The following is a 17,910-nucleotide window of genomic DNA, read 5'->3' as shown; positions in this document are numbered from 1 at the left end:
ATAAAATTGTCCAATTTTCCAAACCGCACCGCTCCTGATTCTAAAGCGACTGCTACAAGGTGTCGGAATTTGGAGATTCTGACTGCATATTTGAGCTCAAAATGGTCATATTATTACCTTAACCAAGAAGTGTCAGTCCTAAATTTCTTCCAGAAATTAAACAGGAAAAAAAAAAGAAATCAGTTTGTTTATCTCTCACTGTGAAAAGTGCGACCAAAACGCACGTTGAAAGTGCGTGATGGATGCACCTTCCAAGTGCGTGATGGACGCACTTTCCAAGTGCGTTTTGGTCGCACTTTTGCAGTGCGAGCGAAATTTTTTCATAAAGGGCTTTTTCGGATTTTACGAATTTAACAGGGGTCTGAATAGGGTGGGGGGGGTCTGAGTAACAATTCCCTTTAATGACCTGGCAGTCCGGTGGCAAAATGCTTCAGAGCCATGTCATTAATGAAGGTCAGTTAAGCGACTTTTGTTAGAAATTGAATGTCAAATTGATGGAGGGATCTAATTTTCACAAGTTAAAACTTTAGGGACCAAACAAAATTGCTCATTTAACATTTAACATGAGGGAGTCAAATCACACAATTATATTTAATGGGTGATCAAAAGTGCAACACTTTTTATTTTATATTGCTAACAAGATGTAAAGTACAAGTTTGAAAATTAAGGCAAAAAAGTTGAGACAACTCACACTTCATCTAAATGCAGCAGTTTTTTCTGGCGATACAAACGAGGAAAATACTTCTATTTATGTATAACATCACATTTCTTGTTTCTTTATGTGAAGGTTTCATTCACAACAAGCAATGCATGTAACGGGGCATTCAATAAGCAATCATGCCCGTTTTTTCTACTTGAAATTGTGATTGTATAAGTACATGGAGAATAAATTGTACATTTATTTAAATATACTAATTTTTCCCTCTAAAATGAAATTCCTCAAGGAGACATACTTGTCCCATTAATAAGAAACAGATTTAAGAATGAAGTTTGTGAAGCTCAAAAGCAAAATCAAAATTGCTTCATTGAACCATTTATTTGTTTTCTAAAACTCCGAAAGCTATTGCTCAGGAATGAAATGACGATGAACCATGGCAATTTTGATTTTGAGCAAGACATTAAAATTGATTTTTAAATCGGGTTGCGACATGTGTAGAACAAAGCTTGATGGAACAAAAGGCGTTGATAATTTAAGAAAAAATTATCAAGAAGATTATTTTTTTTTGAAATGAAGAAGAAAAAAAGATAAGAGTTTAATGGATATGCACTGACAGTGTAAAATAGTTTTACACAGACATCCAATTGAATTCCGCCAAATCAGAAAATATCTTATTCTTTTAATTAAAATTAAAGTCAAATGTAATTATCTCTCCTATGTAGCATGCTTTGATTGGATGACTGTGTAAAATTATTTTACACTGTCAGTGCATATCCATTAAACTCAAAAGGTAAAACATATAAAATGTGGTAGGTGATATGATATAAAATAATGAGAGAGATAAACACAAGACAAGGTGAAAATATAATGAAAAATAATTAGGTGCGAATGAATGAATGGTCTAGAGTATTCGAGACTTTACATTGTTATTTACTTATCTTGGACACACCTCAAATGACATAGACAGAGTATATTTGGTGAATGGAAGTAGTCACTAGAGTACATGAAGAATACTAATAAGGTCAAACATAATATAATTGATATATAGATGAGTTTTCTTACACATCTAATTCAGAGTTCAATCATTTAATGATGAGCACAAAGAATGATTTTTGAAATATTTTTCACCCAATCTCAAATATACATGGTAATCCTAGTCATATATGTGCTCGCGTATAAATTCTACATTAATTTTAATCCTTCAAAATTCTCTTTTATCAAATTAGTATTTCTCTCTCCTCCCCCACACCCCTTCTCCAACCATTTTTTCATGCAAACCACCGTACTTAAACCTTCTCCAGCCTCTCCCCCAAACCTCTCCCTCCTCTTAAGAATGTTGAAGTGAAAAGGAGGGAGCTCTAAAACTTGTTTGGACTAAAGATGGGTGTTTACCGTGATATTTGGTAAACAAACATCTTCTAAGTTCGACTGGAAAAAGTTTAAGAGTTTTGCGAATTAAGGGTTCTTTTGGGAAAACGTCTTGTCAAAGCGTGTGTGAAACCGAGTTTTTCGACAACCGTGTGTCAAAAGGGTAAAAGGGAATAAAGATTCGAAAGCAAAACGCACGACAATCAAAAGTGCTTGAAGATAAAATTCACTAATTGAAAAGCTTTACATCAATCCAAACTCATAAAATCGACAGTAAATCTAACAAAAGCAAAAACGACTATAAATTCGAAACTATCTAAGTGCAGGAATTGTAAACGGTTGGTTCGACAACATATTCCTCCATGATCACGTTAGGCTTGTTGAGTCTCTTTGATGCGGACATGAGAGCTTTGTAGTGATTTTTAGAGCTGAGTTGGGAACCCCTTTTCTGAATTAGATTCTTCTATTTATAGAGCTCCATGTCCCGCGTGTCCTTGGCGGTTTTCTTCCCTACTGGATGGGTTAGTGGGTCTGATTCCCCCACGATCTGATGCTTGCCTTGGAAGTTCCATGCGTAGTGGTGAGGGTCGTGTTCTTCAACTGCTTCTTGGCCACGTAATTAGCCATCGTGGTGAGAAACACATGCTCTCCTAACTGACTCAGCCAATGCTGCACGTGTTAAATATGCCCGTGTTTGTAGCAACGGTTACCAGTGTCCCTTTGTCGAATTCAGCTACCTATTTAACTTGGCATTTTTTCTTAATTCCCTTGGTCCATTTTCGACTGCCCCATGCGTTTTGGGCCAAACATTTTGGGCCAACAATGGGGTACTCCAATGTTACAATTGGCCTCAAAGTTGTATATTTGAAACAACTTTTTATACTCAAAATTATTTTCTATTACATCATATTTTCACTCACTTTCTATTTATATTTCTTTTATTTATTTAGGGCTAATCCTCTAATTGGTCCCTGTGGTTGTGTGGCCGTCTGAAATTAGTCCCTCCCGTAAAATCTAAGTCCTCGTGTTTGGAAAGTGTGTGGAAATTAGTCCCTCCGGCGAGGACCTGCTACACACACTTTTTCAAACACGAGGACTTAGATTTTACGGGAGGGACTAATTTTAAACGGTCACACAACCACAGGGACCAATTAGAGGATTAACCCATTTATTTATTACACCTTTCACTCTATCTCTAAATTCTCTATATGACTCTGAAAATGGTGGGTAAATTTGTGGCCCCAAAGATACCAGGTGGGGTTGACACATGACATGCCAACACAACAACAGAAAGAAGAGAAAGTGTTGGGTTTTTCATTTTCAAACCAAACACATTACCTCGGAATACGGAAAAAGCAAGAACCCTTCACTTTCTCTCTCTTTTTTTGGTGGCAGTAATGTAAGTTTAAAGCCTCTTCTCTTCTTTGCTCCAGTTTTCTCTAGCTGTCTCCGATTTCTTCCCTCTCCACAAATTTGCCAATCTGGTGCTTCAGTGAATGCTCACTCTTGCCATGGCATTTTCTGTTACTGTGCCCACCTCCTCAACATTTGGTTTCTGCTTAAAAGGTACCTTTTTTCCCCTCCTCCTTCTTACCCATTTTATATTCCAATAGGGTTTTGGTTATGTTGCTTCAAGCTGTGCTCTTTTTTCATTTTTTTCTTTAGTTTTAATGTAAAGGTCCTTATTTGGTTCTGGGTTTGTTTTGTTTGTGTATGTGCTTAAACCTTTTAATGTGTCCCATTGGGTTTATTACTAGCATTTCTAATTCAAGTCCATTTTCAACTTACCATTAGTTCTCCTATGGTATTCTTATGTAGCTATTGTTGTTAGAGCATGCATTTTTTTTTTGTCCAAAGATTTGATTTAGTTTATTCCTTGATGTTTCTTTGATTAGTAATGTGCGGGGAAGTTACTTCATTGCTTGTTCAAATATATGGATCTTAGCAAAGAGATTGAAGTTCTCTTTATCTTGCTACTAATGATTGCAAGGTGGTGAAAAAAATTGATTGTTTATGCCATCTCTTGTGGGTTATGAGCCCGTTTGGATATGAGCCTATTGGAGCAAATCTAGAAAATGCATTAATTAAGCTCCCATAAGTGCTATTTGGTTTGCGTCCAAACGGGTAAAATATATGTAGTGTTGATTCATTATGTTGGCTTAGGGAGAACTAAGTGCTTGTTGAATTGTTTGTGCTATGTAAGGAAGGGAAAGTTTATTGGAAAGGAGGTAAATACGAAATATGTTACTTTATGTTGCAAGCCTACATGGTAGATGGGTAATGCAAAGAGTCATAGGGCCTACCACAACAAATCCTTACATGAATCCTATTTTTTCCATTTGTTATCTCCTACTATTAATAGATGACTATGCCCAAAATATTGTGTGAAATTGGGTAACTGGTGAAAATTTTGAAAGGTGATTATAATTGTTATCTTTTGCCTGTGCTTCCTTGAAGATTGCTTAAACCCATTTATACTGATTTTGTTATATCTTTTAAAATAATACTAACAAGCCTGATAAGGCAATTTTGTGATTCTAATTTCACAATTAGACCAAGCCTTCATTGATAACAAACCAAGAAATTATGTTACTTTGTTACCAAAAACATGAAACTAATTCTGGATGCTATTTATAACTTTGGCCCAACTTGATCCTCCAAAAGCTGTCTGGTTGCAAGTTCTACCAAATCTGTGTTGTGATGCTAGTACCTAAAGCATCGAATATTCATAATCTTAAATAGAATGGAGCAAATAGATAAAAAAGTACACTGGATTCTAAAATGGAAATTACTTAATTTGAGTATGCCATAAGCTACTTACTTTTTTTTATCTTTCTGGGATATATGGATCAATAGTTTCTCTAAACGTGGGTTATGGTTCTTGCGTCAAATTTGTGAATTGGGAAGGATGTTTGAGAGGTTCTTTGAGTTTTTACCTCGCCTTTGCATAACTTTCCCATTTAAAGCTTTCTTTTCAAGATTCTCCTGTCTTTAACTCTCCAGTTCATATATTTTCTAAGTGATAGAAAAACTATCAAGCTAGAATACCTTCTTATTTCATTTTATTCGTTTCAGCTTTCTGCCAATCCTGAGATGAGAATTTTGACTTCGGATTCATTTGGAGTGTTTTCTTGTAAATATTTTTCTCATTTTCTAGCCCCCATTTCTAGATTTGTTCTTGATAAACTGTTTTGGAAATGTAAAGATGCCTTTGACGTCAAGTCTTTTGTCTTGATGGTTGAGCTGTTGTTAAAGTAGAGGCGCAACGCAATACTGTGTAGCAGGTATAAAAAAGCAACATTTTATGCATGCTTTGTTGTTAGTTTCTCATGGAAGCCCATGTCGGCTGCTTTTGCAATAGTGGTTTTGGTGGTGAGAGCGTATATTACGGAAAAATCACCAGATACTCGATTTTTGTAAAATGAATGTGATAGTGTTGAGAAGTCTCACATTGACTAGAGATATAGCCAAATACGTGTGTATAAAGTGTAGAGCAATCTTCACCCCTAAGCTAGCTTTTGAAGTAGAGTTAAGCCTAACTGAAATTCTAATATGGTATCAGAGTCTATCTTAGATCCGTTTATTGGTGTTTATAGAAGGTAGAGCAATCCTCGCCTCTAAAGCTAGCTTTTTGGGTAGAGTTAGACCTAACCCAAATTCTAATAGATAGTTTCCGACTTTCCAGAGACCATTCAATGTGCATTGAACGCGTTTTAGACATTGGAACTCTAAAGATGTCCTGCTCACGTTTTTTGCATCTGCGTCTTCTTCTGGAAATAAAAGCCCAACATTGGAATTAGATCCATTTGACTGAACACCTCCTCCACATTCAGTGAAGGAGAGTAGGAGACCATCCGTGACAAACAACCCATCTCTAGAAAATGAATGTTTTGGTTTTCTCAGGTAATCTCTCTGCTCCTGACTCTATGTTTCCTTGTTGAGACCACTTCCTCTGATTCTTTCATCTCTTTCCCTTCTTCCCTGTCTCTATTTCTGTATATTCTCTTGAACCTCTCTCTATTCCTCTATGTACTCTGAATCTTTGTTCTGTCCTCATTGATCTTTGTTCAGTGCTTTTCACTTTTTTATTTCTACAGTTTTTTGGGTCTTAGACCAGCAATTCCCACAAGCATAGTTGTGACCTTAAGGTTAAGGGTGGTGGTTATGTAAAGCTCTAACCAGAGTGACAATATTAGGATTTGATCTCTTGACATCGTAAACAAAGTTTGCCTGGTTGGGGTCACAGTCTGCTCCCACTACAACCATCCATTGTTGGGTTGATTTTCAGTTGTATTATACTATTTGTTTATGATATTTCCACGCGTCTGCCATAGTCTGCGACGCCATTCGCCATATATTTGTGGCGAATTTATGGCCTGCATTGATGAGCCGCCATCCACCATTAATAACATTTACTGGGAGTTCTCAGTAAGATTACTAATGCAATGAATTGCCGGCGGCAAGTCGCCACCCCCCAAAAGTAGTTGGTGGCATAGCCGATCACAAGGTGGTCACTACAGCAAAGAAAGCCTCTGCAATTAAAGGAAGAGGTCCCTCTGTTCTTGGGTAGCGAAATTGAAAGTGAAGTTGAGGCTAGAGATGTGTAACACTAAGCGGCTCTGCCGTGCAAAAGTAAGAAGAAGCTCGTCTACTGTTGACCTGTTAAACAGCTAGATCTGCGAATGAGATGGCTTGGAACTGGAAATTTGATTACCTCTCTTTGCTTTCAAGGATTTCTATTACTCCTGTTTTTTCTGTATTTTCCCTCTTCTAAATATTATTATTTTATATAAAAAGATCCTTAAAGCCAACAATCTGGTCTCAATTTTCTTTTCCCTGACAATCTTGCTTTATCTCTGAAATTTGTCCTAACAACTTCTCATGAATTTCAGGCATGGAAGAGTTAACGGTGCCTGCTGCAAGGATTCAATCCTCGTTGGTAACACCTGAATGCTTCATTGGCACTTGAAGGTATTGGTGTTATGGATTAATACACCATTGGAATTGGGAATGAAGCCATCGGTCCTGATAGTTTAATTTATATGTACTATATTGAATTTTTTGTACATGATATGATGTAGACCGGATCAATCATTTGTTGAACATCATCAATTTGCTATAAATAGCAACCTATTGAACATGTCTACATTATGTCCTTCTAGTTATCTAGATATTGGCATGAAATCCCCCCTTTAATTGATTTTGCAGCACCCTTGCACTTAGTTATCTTGCATATTTTGCAATTTGTTAGCATTCTCAAACATGTATTCTCACAAGTCACAACCTTATTCAAACATGAGTTGTTTCTATATGACGCCTTAAAAGCCAATTCAGACTCTAACATCTGTAAAGAATTCTTCTTGTGAGTGAACATCTCAGAGTGCAGATCAAAGGTTTCTAAAGCACAAGCTGTGTTATCCAGAAAACCAAAAACTTTCTTGCCTTTTGAGTTCATTACATGCAAAACTGGTGATTATGCTTCATTTGTTTCATGATCAGCATGTATCTTTTCTATTGTTGTGAACACACTCTTGCAAAATTAAGAAGCCTGTACCGTCTGCAGGAATTTTATTCTTCACTCTGGTTGAAATTGCCACAGTGAAAGGTTGAACCTTCAAGTGTTAAAGGTGTTCCCTTAAACTCATTTTGTCATGTCTGTTTAATTTCTTTTATGTGGAGTTTGAGCTTTTAAGTGCTATATCACTTGTTCATTAAAAATTACTCAAGAAATATTTTCATTCAATTGAAAGTTCAAAATAATAATTGCCATGTTTGGAGTTGATCTAATTTGAATTCAAATGAATTTCCAGGCTGGAAACTTATTGCATAAAATAAGGCTTCAACTTATATGTTGATCAATTTTTATGCATGAAACACCTTACAAATGAAGAGTTCACTCTGTTTTGATCATTTTTCTTTATTATCCTCAATCATAATGTGTAAGATGAGCAAATAAATTAAGATAAACTATATGTTCAAGCAGGCAAAAACAACATTAAATCAAATTCAGTCAAATTCAAGGATTTCCAAACATGTATTAAATAAAATTAATTTCCATTTTATGTACCAAACACAACTTAGGAGAATCTAGAAACAACAATGATATATACACACCTCATGTTTTAAACACTTCATTTCCACCTCTTTTTATTTCTATCTCTCTCCTCTTAACATCTATCACATCTCATATTTTATCTCTCTTACTTTTTCTTTTCTTCCTATCTCTCTCATCCTCCACCTCTCTCCACCTCATTTTAGAGGTGTGAACATAACATTATTCATCTAGAAAGCCTGCATTCACGATTTCTGCCTTGGGGAAATCGGTTGTAATCATTGCAGTAATCATAAATCATGTAATACTTTTGCACCCATCTCAGACTTCTTCTACCATTACCATCAGATCTTGAGCTTGCCAACTATTGTCACTCATGGTAGCTGAGTTTGAATTACAAGAGGATGAGCCTTTACACCAAATACTTGCTTTAGCATCAAAGTTCCTGTAGTAAGCTCTGAAAGGAGCAAAAGACCAATTGGTTTTCACAAGTCCTCCTCTAGTTGCCCACTGATCTGCACACCACAAGCTGGGGTATAGCCTCATGGGCTGCCTGCTAGGAAATGGAACTCCCCTCCCTTCATAGTTGTTGAACATTCTAATAGGAATGTTATCTACCAAGAAACTAACCAATATATTGAAACATGAAGATCAATGGATTAGTGATACATTTAATAATTGGAATATAGATAGTTTCATGCTTTTTTGGTGTTCTACAAGTATCTCAACGGGAAGCAATCTGTTCGAGTAAAAAACAGCCACATCATGATGGGGCTAGTTCTCCCAACAAAGATTTTTTCTGTTTACATGACTCGAGCCCGAGCTTACTTAAGAGGAATAAGACATGTATTAAATGTATCAACTGTCCGTTGGTAGTTTCATGTTTGACTTAAAAGATCATGCAAATTTTCTTTTTATCTAAACACATGTTCATATAAAGAAAAGATCTATAGAATTTTTTTAGATACGTGATGATATAGGACTATTGGACAAGGAAAGCTATATGTTTCTTACATGATGCGTTGAGGCTTCCACACAATAGTATAGGTGTGGAAATTTTTTGTTGGGTCAAACCAAAGGTAGAACTGTTGTTCTCTATTCCCTATGCCTTGGGTGTAGACATTGGTATGGACTATGTAAGGCTCTCCACTGATATTTCCCAAGAACTCAAAATCTATCTCATCATGATTTGGCCCTTCAGAAGATAACTGCACCTCAAAACAGTCAAAACTAACAAGTTAAAGAGAGATTCTTGTGTAGTGCTTTCAGTTGAGTGCAATAAGCTTAGCTAGATTCCTTATCAGTTTATCACTTGAAAATAGAAAATGAAAAATACTTATGTGCTCCAAAGATTTATGTAGTAATCTAATGTTGCTTGGTTTAGTGCATTCAATTCAAGTGTGTTCAAGTAGTTCTCATATAATTTGGTAAATACTGCAGAATGGCATACAAGGCCAAAACCGCGTATCCATCTCATGCAATTACGAGTTGTCCAAAAGATAGACCTAACATGCACTATGTATAAAGGAAAAAGATAAGAGGACATACAATTTTTCCTTGGCATCCGTCTGACATACGCATTAGCAGGTTGGATGGACGCAAAGCAAATAAATTGTATTTTTACCTATCAGGACTAATATATAAACACCACCAAAAATTATTATGGGAGAAGATAAGTTTTCTCACATTTTTTTTTTTTAGATAAGCATAAGTTTTCTCACATAATATGCAGTGACTGTGCCAGCTGAGTTACCAGAGACAAGTTTAAGCTGCATGTCTGTTCTCCCAAACAGATATTCTGGCTTGGATCTGAAGCTAGAGCCAGAGGACTGGTCAAGAGAAAGGACTAGCGCTTTGCTTCCTAGTATCTTTGCATGATGCTCACCCCAAGTGATGTCAATGTCTTTATGGAAATTGCCCTCATCAAGAACTCCAAAGGGGCACAAGAAGAATGATGCGAGTAATTGTTGTTAGCTGATTCCATGGGGTCTCCTTTGTTTGATCGTAGTTCGGGGTTAGCCCGATGTTTCGCTTTCTGCTTATTTTTTCTTTCCTTGTTTTATTTACCTACCAAAAAAATAACTAAAAAACTTAAAAAATATTGTGGTTAGTCCAGCTTATATGCGTTGTTCACATCCTTCGGCAGACATGTTTGAGAGATTGCCCTCATTCCAAAGAGGTATGGATCCGATCTAGTTGTGATTTATTTCCTTAGTTTTTTACTTTTGATACTTGAGACTGGATGGTTGTTATCATTGAGCACTCAGACTCTGTTCGATTCCTTCATAATCTTTGGTGAATCTGGCGATAGAGAAATAACATGTTGGGTAGTGAAGTCTGGCCACTACACTTTGTTCATAGGAGCATCCTTCATGATATCTCAACAACTGTGCCTCTTGGGGACGATTCTTCTCCGGTCCCTAATACTAGTATTTGGCATGCACCTCCGACGGGCTGGTTTAAACTGAACACGGATGGGAGTTTTAATAGGGTTCGTCGTTTATGGGTTGTGGCGGCTTGTTGCGTAACCATCATGGAGCTTGATAATTGGTTTTTCTAGTTTTGAGGGAATTGAAGATGTTTATCTAGCTAAGCTTCTAGCTGTTATCCACGACCTTTCTTTGGCGCGGCATACCAGTGCGCGGAAAGTAGTGTGTGAGATGGATTGTTTGGACGTGGTGAACTGCCTTACAATTCAACTTCGCTCAATCTTTATGCTTGTGCAGCCTACATAGCAGAAGCGAGGGTGCTGATCCAACAAGAGTGGGAGCTTACCTTCCACCATGTCCCAATGGAGCGAAACAAACCTGCAGATGTACTTGCTAGTTTGAGGCTAAATGATATATCGAGGTTGAAAACGTGGGGAACTCCTCCAAAAGAGGTCCTTTGCGCGCTGGAGCATGGCTAGGCCATCTTTTTGTTTTTGCTGTTGTTTATAATTTTCCAATCTACCAAAAAAAACAACTTAAAAAAACATTTCACTTTCCGCTTTTTTTCTTTCCTTTTCCTTTATTTTTCCTTTCTTTCCTCTCACTTTTCCTTCCAAACCAAACATAACCTAAGTCGGACAAAAAGATGTAATGCCTTGATTCTATTTACTTGAACCTATCTCACTGTTTGATATTTACACTGATTGTTTCCATACCAAAAAAGGAAGAATAAACAAATGATATATCAGAAATAACAATCTCGAATCTTCCAAGAAAAACTTCTGCCTAATCCTGAATCCTTCAAGACAAAATCTCTCCTTCTTCTATATCATTCAGAACCTCGTCTTCATCTAAGCTAATGTACTCATCCTTCATAATAAAACCAAGCCGCTCCAGGGGACTACTGCCCAGGCTGGGATAATATAACTTCCCCCCACTCAACGATTCAAGCTCCTTCAGACTCTCTAAGTTATTCTCCATCTTTGCAGTTCTATCCATCTAAAAGTAATAATAATATAGTCAATTTTATATTGTGAGTTGAGCATGGAAAATTATTAAAAGAGATGCAGAAACAAACATACATTTTGTATTGCAATTCGGGCAGCTTCTCTTTTCTTATCTCTTCGTTGCTTATCTTGCTTAGCCTTAACTTCAGCAGCTTTAATTTGGGCATCAATTCTGGCTTTCTCTGCAGCATATTAACCAACTCACATTAGACGCCAAGAAAGAAAGCTTCATGGTTTAAAAATCACAATTCAAGTAAATAACGCAAATGGTAAACTATTTTATGCAACATCGGAATATGTGCACGTGTCAATATCACATTGAAGTCAAAGGTTTAAAAAATTTGGGGAGACAAACAATGCTTAATTATGAGTATTAAGTTTGAAAACAATGGTAACACCAAATAGCATTTTGTTTTCCAAGTAGGAAGAGATGTTATATTTACCATCACGTTGCATCTTTTCCAACCTCTCCTTTTCCTGCTGTATTTTCCATGAATCACTTTTATAACCCTGAACATAGAAAGCAAAAATAGTTAGGAATCAAGCTGCATTTTACGACACAAAGATATGGAACTATAATCGATATACCCTCTCCTCTCCACATAAGCTTACATGATCAAGATACATTTTCTGTTTTGCTTTCAAGATGGTATCTCTATAGCGTCTTAACTGCATGGCAGCATGGAGAGCCTTTTTAGGTGACATCTGAACATCAATAACAGGAGTGCTCCATACTACAAAGAAAAGGAAAAACATATAATGGAAATTAGTATCTACCAATTCACAGAATAAAATGCAGGAGCAGTTAAGCATTAATGGAAGAGAAGCTGACCTTCCCCAGAAGCTGCATCAGTAGCAGGTTTTGTAAGCTGGAAACTAGAACATGTATGTGCACCATCATGACTCATGGTCTTCTCACCATAAGAATCAAGTCTAGCTTTCCTTTGCAAAGGTAATTTACGATGCGCCTGGTCATCCTGCAATTGGATACAAAATTTCTTCTTAGATTTGCATGTAAAAGATATTGGTTTAATTAAAACCAGTCTCAATGAGTCAGCGCCACATACATGTAAATCTCTTCCTTGTGATCCTTCAGAAGATATACGTGTTAGATCACTATCAGATGCACATACGCAAGGGGTGTCACCACAAATACTGCACTTGCATGTGGAAAGACCCAATGTAGGACATGCCTTTCCAGAGCCAGAAGAAGGATGTCTTCCATCTCCTTTATCTTTACCCATAAAAGACACAGCTATTAGATCCTTCACATAGCCATATATCAGTACTACAGGTTGTTTGGGAGGGGGTTTTGAAGGAGATAGGAGAGAAGGACAATTTTTCAATTTTTAAATCAAGAGAATTATACAATGTTGATGATAATAATAAAGTATTAGGACATTAAGTATATATTATCTATCATCCTATAACTTACATTCTAAAAAATTATCAAGATAAAATGAAAAATCTGAGCTTCCACCACCCCTTCCCCAACATAAAACACTCCCAAACAACCCCTTTAATGTTTAGTACCTTTGCGCAAGTCTTTCCCAGCAAATTTGCGAGGAATCTGAGACAACTTAGGAACCTCCTCCTATAAACAAAACATTATGAAACTACGTTAAACAAACAGAAGATGCAAACATAAATATGTGGCCAGAGGTAGATAGAACATTACAAAACTTACTTTAGGATGTCTTCCAGCCAATGAACTTATCTTCTGAATTCCTTTCAGTTCAGGTGCTTGTGACTTTTTGGGGAAGCTATCTTTTTGCAGGAGGTGTGTTGCATTACAAATTTTTTTCTCAGTATTCCTAACTGTTTCTGCCATGCTTTTTCCATGCTCACCTTCACACTTCGATTTTTTCTCTATATCTTTCCATTTACTCTCAAATAATCCTGAGAGTGTCTTCGCCATTAAATGAACATCATTACCAGGAGGATTATATGTCATGGCATTGGAAAAGGTCAATCTTACATCAGCTGCAAATTCGTCAATGTCAAAATAAACATTTCTCTCCAGCTTGGATTTGATTGTGCCTAAATCCATGGGTCGAGAGATGACTGTGAAATAATCTGGAATGTTCAATGCTACAGGATCCACAGGCTTAATAAAAACCCAGCTATATCTATGAGATGTCAGACTCTTCAGAATGCTAGCACATTGCAGTGATACTCTCCGATCCATCTTCTGCCTCTTCACCTTTTGTCCCTCAGTACAACCTTGAGGTCCTCTCTTGACAGAACCTGAGACAGAGAACTTTCTCTTTGGACTACAGCATCTGTTTTCATCAACACGCGATACTCTTTCTCCATGCTCACCCTTTGTTGTCCCATAACCAACTCCAATTTTTTTGGGGGGTAACCGGAGATTTACTTTCATATTCGGTGCTATTGTTTCAAATGCCATCATGATGATGAACTAAACAACACCGCGTGACGGAGATGTCCTTAGAGGCAAAGGCATCAACAAATAATGGTTACTTGGGAAGCAAGCTAGCTACCTAGGATGCCCCAAATAAATTCCAGAAAGAAAGAACACAGCAGTAATCTCTGCAACAATAACGAAAATACATCAGTATCACCAAAAAAACACAACAACTATTTACTTGTTAATTCAAGCTAAATGTACATATCACAAAAAGATACTGTATGGAACTATCAAAACCAAAAAGTGTCTATACTTCGGCAATTTCAAAATCGGCACATAACTAATTTAGGGTTTCTTAGAGTTAAAATATGGCATCATACAAGTCGACTACAAATATGAAAAAATTAAGGATTTTTATCACGGAAACACACATGATCATGTAGCAGACATCGACCCAGTAAAGCAAAAAATCAATTGGTGCATACCCAAATGAAAAAATTAACGTAACCCATACAAATATATTCAATCAATGTGATTTCAATTTGGGAATTCTGCAAATAGAAGAAAAAACCCACCAAAAAAAACCAAGAAACCCCAATTTCGGCATAAAATCGAATTCAGAATCAGAAAGAAAAGGTACATAAAATTAACGAGAAATTTGAATGAAACAATGTACCTGAATTCACGAGAGAGAGAGATGGAGAAGAAAGGAAGAGAAATTAGGAGAAAAACCAGAGTGAGGGTTTAGGGTTTTGGGTTTATCGTCGCTAAAAGAACGCGCTCTTGTTCTTATAGGTTATCAAAGGACGCGCCAAATTACACGCGCTCACGCGCCATTGCGTAACTTTTACGCTTCACGATTTTTTTGCTTCACTGTTAAAAACGATCAATATCTTAAAGATATCTTACAATAGTATAAAAAACTAAGATAGATTAGATTCGTTTTTTTTTACTATTCATATTGATTTGTTTTCTTATTTATTATGATCATGATTCTTATTTAGTTTCATTGTTTAAACTATAACTTGAAGTTCTTTCCTCTTGTAAAAAAAATATAACAAAGTTTAATTAACAATTATTAGTATATATGTGCAAGTATTTTTTTTTTTCATTTGTTAGATTACACAAATATATTATATATATCAAATCAATGTTCTTTGTATTATTTTTCCCTCTTTCTATACATAAAGATTATTAATTCTTACTATTTGGAAGACTTTTAATATTTACCATATTCTTGTCGAATATGATTGTTTCAATAGCATATTTGTATGGGTTTTTTTTACACTAGTCGTATGGTTAAACAAAAAAGACTATCATTATCTTGTTTGTCAAAATTCCTAAAATGTTGGAACTTAATGTTACTATCTCCTAATGCAAACACATAGCTTGGGTTACTGTGTGGTTGATTGGCTTGCTAGGAAAGGAGCTCGAAGTCCACCAGCGCAATCAGGGTGGTAGATAGACTTGAAATGGAGCTGGAAACGATCCTGTTAAAGGACTTTCTGTCGTTTCCGTAGTTTTCTTCTTTTATTAGTTTTCCGAAGAAGAAAAAGTAAGAGATTGACTAGTTTTGTCCATGGTGCTTGCTTAAGAAAATTTACCTCGACACCGACCTCTCTGTACTAGTCCATTATGTCCAGTCATCCATGAACCATTTCACATCTTAAACTTAAACAACTTTATACAAATAATTAGATACCGAAATTTTTCCCTTTCATGGGAGGTTTGCCTCTACGGGTGAATGTTAGCTTGAAACCAACTTCCATGGTACGTGAATACGAAAAATTTGGGTAATGAGTTAAGAAATTCTAACTCATAACACATGTTATAATATCATTGAGCTATCTAAGACTAGTAAGACTTTATTCAATACTTACCTTGAATATTATTTTTTATACATCGGTACCTTGAATAATTTAGACAGTCATGATTTAATATGTGCACCGGAAAAAATTGTGTATATATATTTAAATATAGTTTAATTGATTTAAATTTGGATGAGTATATATTTGGATTTATCATTGAATTACATGGATATCATTGAATTACATGGATATTAATTAAAGAAACTAAAAAAGTATTTTTACAGGATATATTATATTGCACTTTCTTTGAATATATGAGATGATTAAAATATTTATACATTGTTTCTTGATTAAAATTAGATATTTTAATGAAATTAAGGAAATTACATAAAATCCTTCTAGTATATTATTACAATATTTCTTTATTTTGAGGAGAATCGTAAAATTTGGAAAATTAATATTTACAATTATAACTTTTTCAGCTAAACTCTATAAATTTGTGTTTTCTTCTCTTCTCAGATCCTAAATCCCCTTACCTTTAGTTTTTCCTTGTTTAATTAGTCAAGGATTACACATTCATGGAGGGTTATTATTTGTGTTCCAATTGTGGGCAAATGCCCGCGGAACCTGGTCGCACTAAGTGCATGCACTGTGATTTACCTGCCTTCCCAGTTATGTCTAATAGCAAGCGTGCTCCACATTTCAACCACCAAGCTATGACATGGGGCACTGCTTCACACTCTTTGCCTGATGTTCAGCCTCCGTTTTTTTCACATCAACAAGTATGGAGTACTCTCACTTCGCATTCGCCTCATGTTCAACACCCGAAATATTCACCTCAACAAGAATGGAGTGCTGCTGATCAACATTATCAAGCCATGAACTCTGTGGCTGAACGATGGAGTGCTACTCCACATGACCCGGCTGTGAACTCTTTGTTCGAACAATGGAGCGCGTCACCTATCGAACTACCCCCTTTCCCCGCTCAATATTCATTGCCTGGACAATCAAGTCATCATACAATGAATTCTAAGGCACCACCAAAAAAGAAAAAAAAATAAAAAAAATTGATCGTTATATTGAGATTCTAAGATTGCAAGTTTTTCATTACTTTATAATTTTAGGGAAAAACAATTAGTTCTTTTTTTTTTAGAATTTTTTTGGGAGTTCTATGAATGAATTACCTTTTTCTACTATGTTATTTACTAGGAAGTATGTAATGCGATGCATGGATTTTTTTAATATAATATATTTATTGCTATATTGTTACATATGGTGGCCTTAAATGTTTGATTGAGCTCTTAAGTTAAGAGTTACATCTTCGGAGACACACTCATAGACATATCATTAATCTTCACCACAGCCGCCTAATATTTCTCTGAATTTAACACATGTATATAAGATATGTGAAAAAAGCTTTATTATCAAGTGTATTTCATACAGAAAATTTTACCATGTATCCTTAAAGTAAGAAAAAATTTATTGTTATCATGTTTGCTTAATCCTTTTCTTTTTTATTGATTAGTTTTGTTCACCGTGCTTGCTTAAGGAAAGTGACCTCGAATCATCATATGAAGTATGAACCATTTCACATCTTAAAAAACTTGAAATCATCATATATACAAATAATCAAATCCAGAAAATTTTCCCTTTCATGCGAGATATGCATATACGGGTGAATGGTAGCTTGAAACTAGCTTTCTCATGAAATCTAGTTTATCACGAAATTTAGATTAATGTAAATTGATTTAGTTTTCCTTTTCAGATATTTTTTTAAATAAATATTAAACTTTATCATTAAATCTAGTTTAATTAATTAAATTTTGGATGAGTATATATTTGGATTTATTATGAATTTACATGGATATTATGAGGATCATATATATAGGTGTATATTAAACTTTTTTTGTACATAGGTGTATATTAAACTTGTACATGAATATATAATTTGTACTAATAATTATGAAGATTATATAGATTATTTCCTTGGATGTATTGTTGCATGATTTACTTATATTTTAATGAAATAAAAAAATTATTTTACAAGATATATCATTGCACTTTCTTTGAATATATGAGATGACTAAAATAATGTTAGATCGTTTCTAGATTAAAATGAGATATTTTAATGAAATTAAGGAAATTGCATTATATCCTTTTTAGTATATTACAATTTTTCTTGACGAGAATCGTTAAATTTGGAAATCAACATTTACA

The 17,910-nt window shown here is 35.4% G+C and overlaps 2 protein-coding genes and 1 long non-coding RNA gene across 3 annotated transcripts; 1 reads left to right on the top strand and 2 right to left on the bottom strand.

Annotated features, from left to right (window-relative positions):
- Window positions 1-3,259: 3,259 nt before the first annotated feature.
- On the top strand, window positions 3,260-7,259 carry LOC130715992 (uncharacterized). Its single transcript, XR_009011830.1, has 2 exons — window positions 3,260-3,592; window positions 6,919-7,259. It is a non-coding gene; the product is annotated as an uncharacterized LOC130715992 (long non-coding RNA).
- A 1,045-nt stretch (window positions 7,260-8,304) lies between these two features.
- LOC130714943 (probable xyloglucan endotransglucosylase/hydrolase protein 16) lies at window positions 8,305-17,149 on the bottom strand. Its single transcript, XM_057564926.1, is given in 5 exon segments — window positions 8,305-8,426; window positions 8,429-8,703; window positions 9,093-9,286; window positions 9,800-9,997; window positions 17,135-17,149. Coding segments are annotated over 5 exon segments (804 nt in total).
- LOC130714942 (transcription factor GTE12-like) lies at window positions 11,142-14,672 on the bottom strand. Its single transcript, XM_057564925.1, has 9 exons — window positions 14,562-14,672; window positions 13,202-14,067; window positions 13,048-13,108; window positions 12,582-12,748; window positions 12,347-12,491; window positions 12,127-12,248; window positions 11,958-12,024; window positions 11,590-11,696; window positions 11,142-11,506 (listed from the first exon to the last, which is right to left on the bottom strand). The coding sequence occupies exons 2-9, from the start codon at window positions 13,925-13,927 to the stop codon at window positions 11,309-11,311; spliced, it is 1,593 nt and encodes a 530-aa protein (XP_057420908.1). The 5' UTR covers window positions 13,928-14,067; window positions 14,562-14,672; the 3' UTR covers window positions 11,142-11,308.
- Window positions 17,150-17,910: the final 761 nt, after the last annotated feature.

This window comes from Lotus japonicus, chromosome 4, assembly GCF_012489685.1.
Source record: "Lotus japonicus ecotype B-129 chromosome 4, LjGifu_v1.2".
NCBI classification, from domain to species: Eukaryota; Viridiplantae; Streptophyta; class Magnoliopsida; order Fabales; family Fabaceae; genus Lotus; species Lotus japonicus.
The sequence above is the reverse complement of the archived record's forward strand: the minus strand, read 5'-3'. Positions and strand labels throughout refer to the sequence as shown.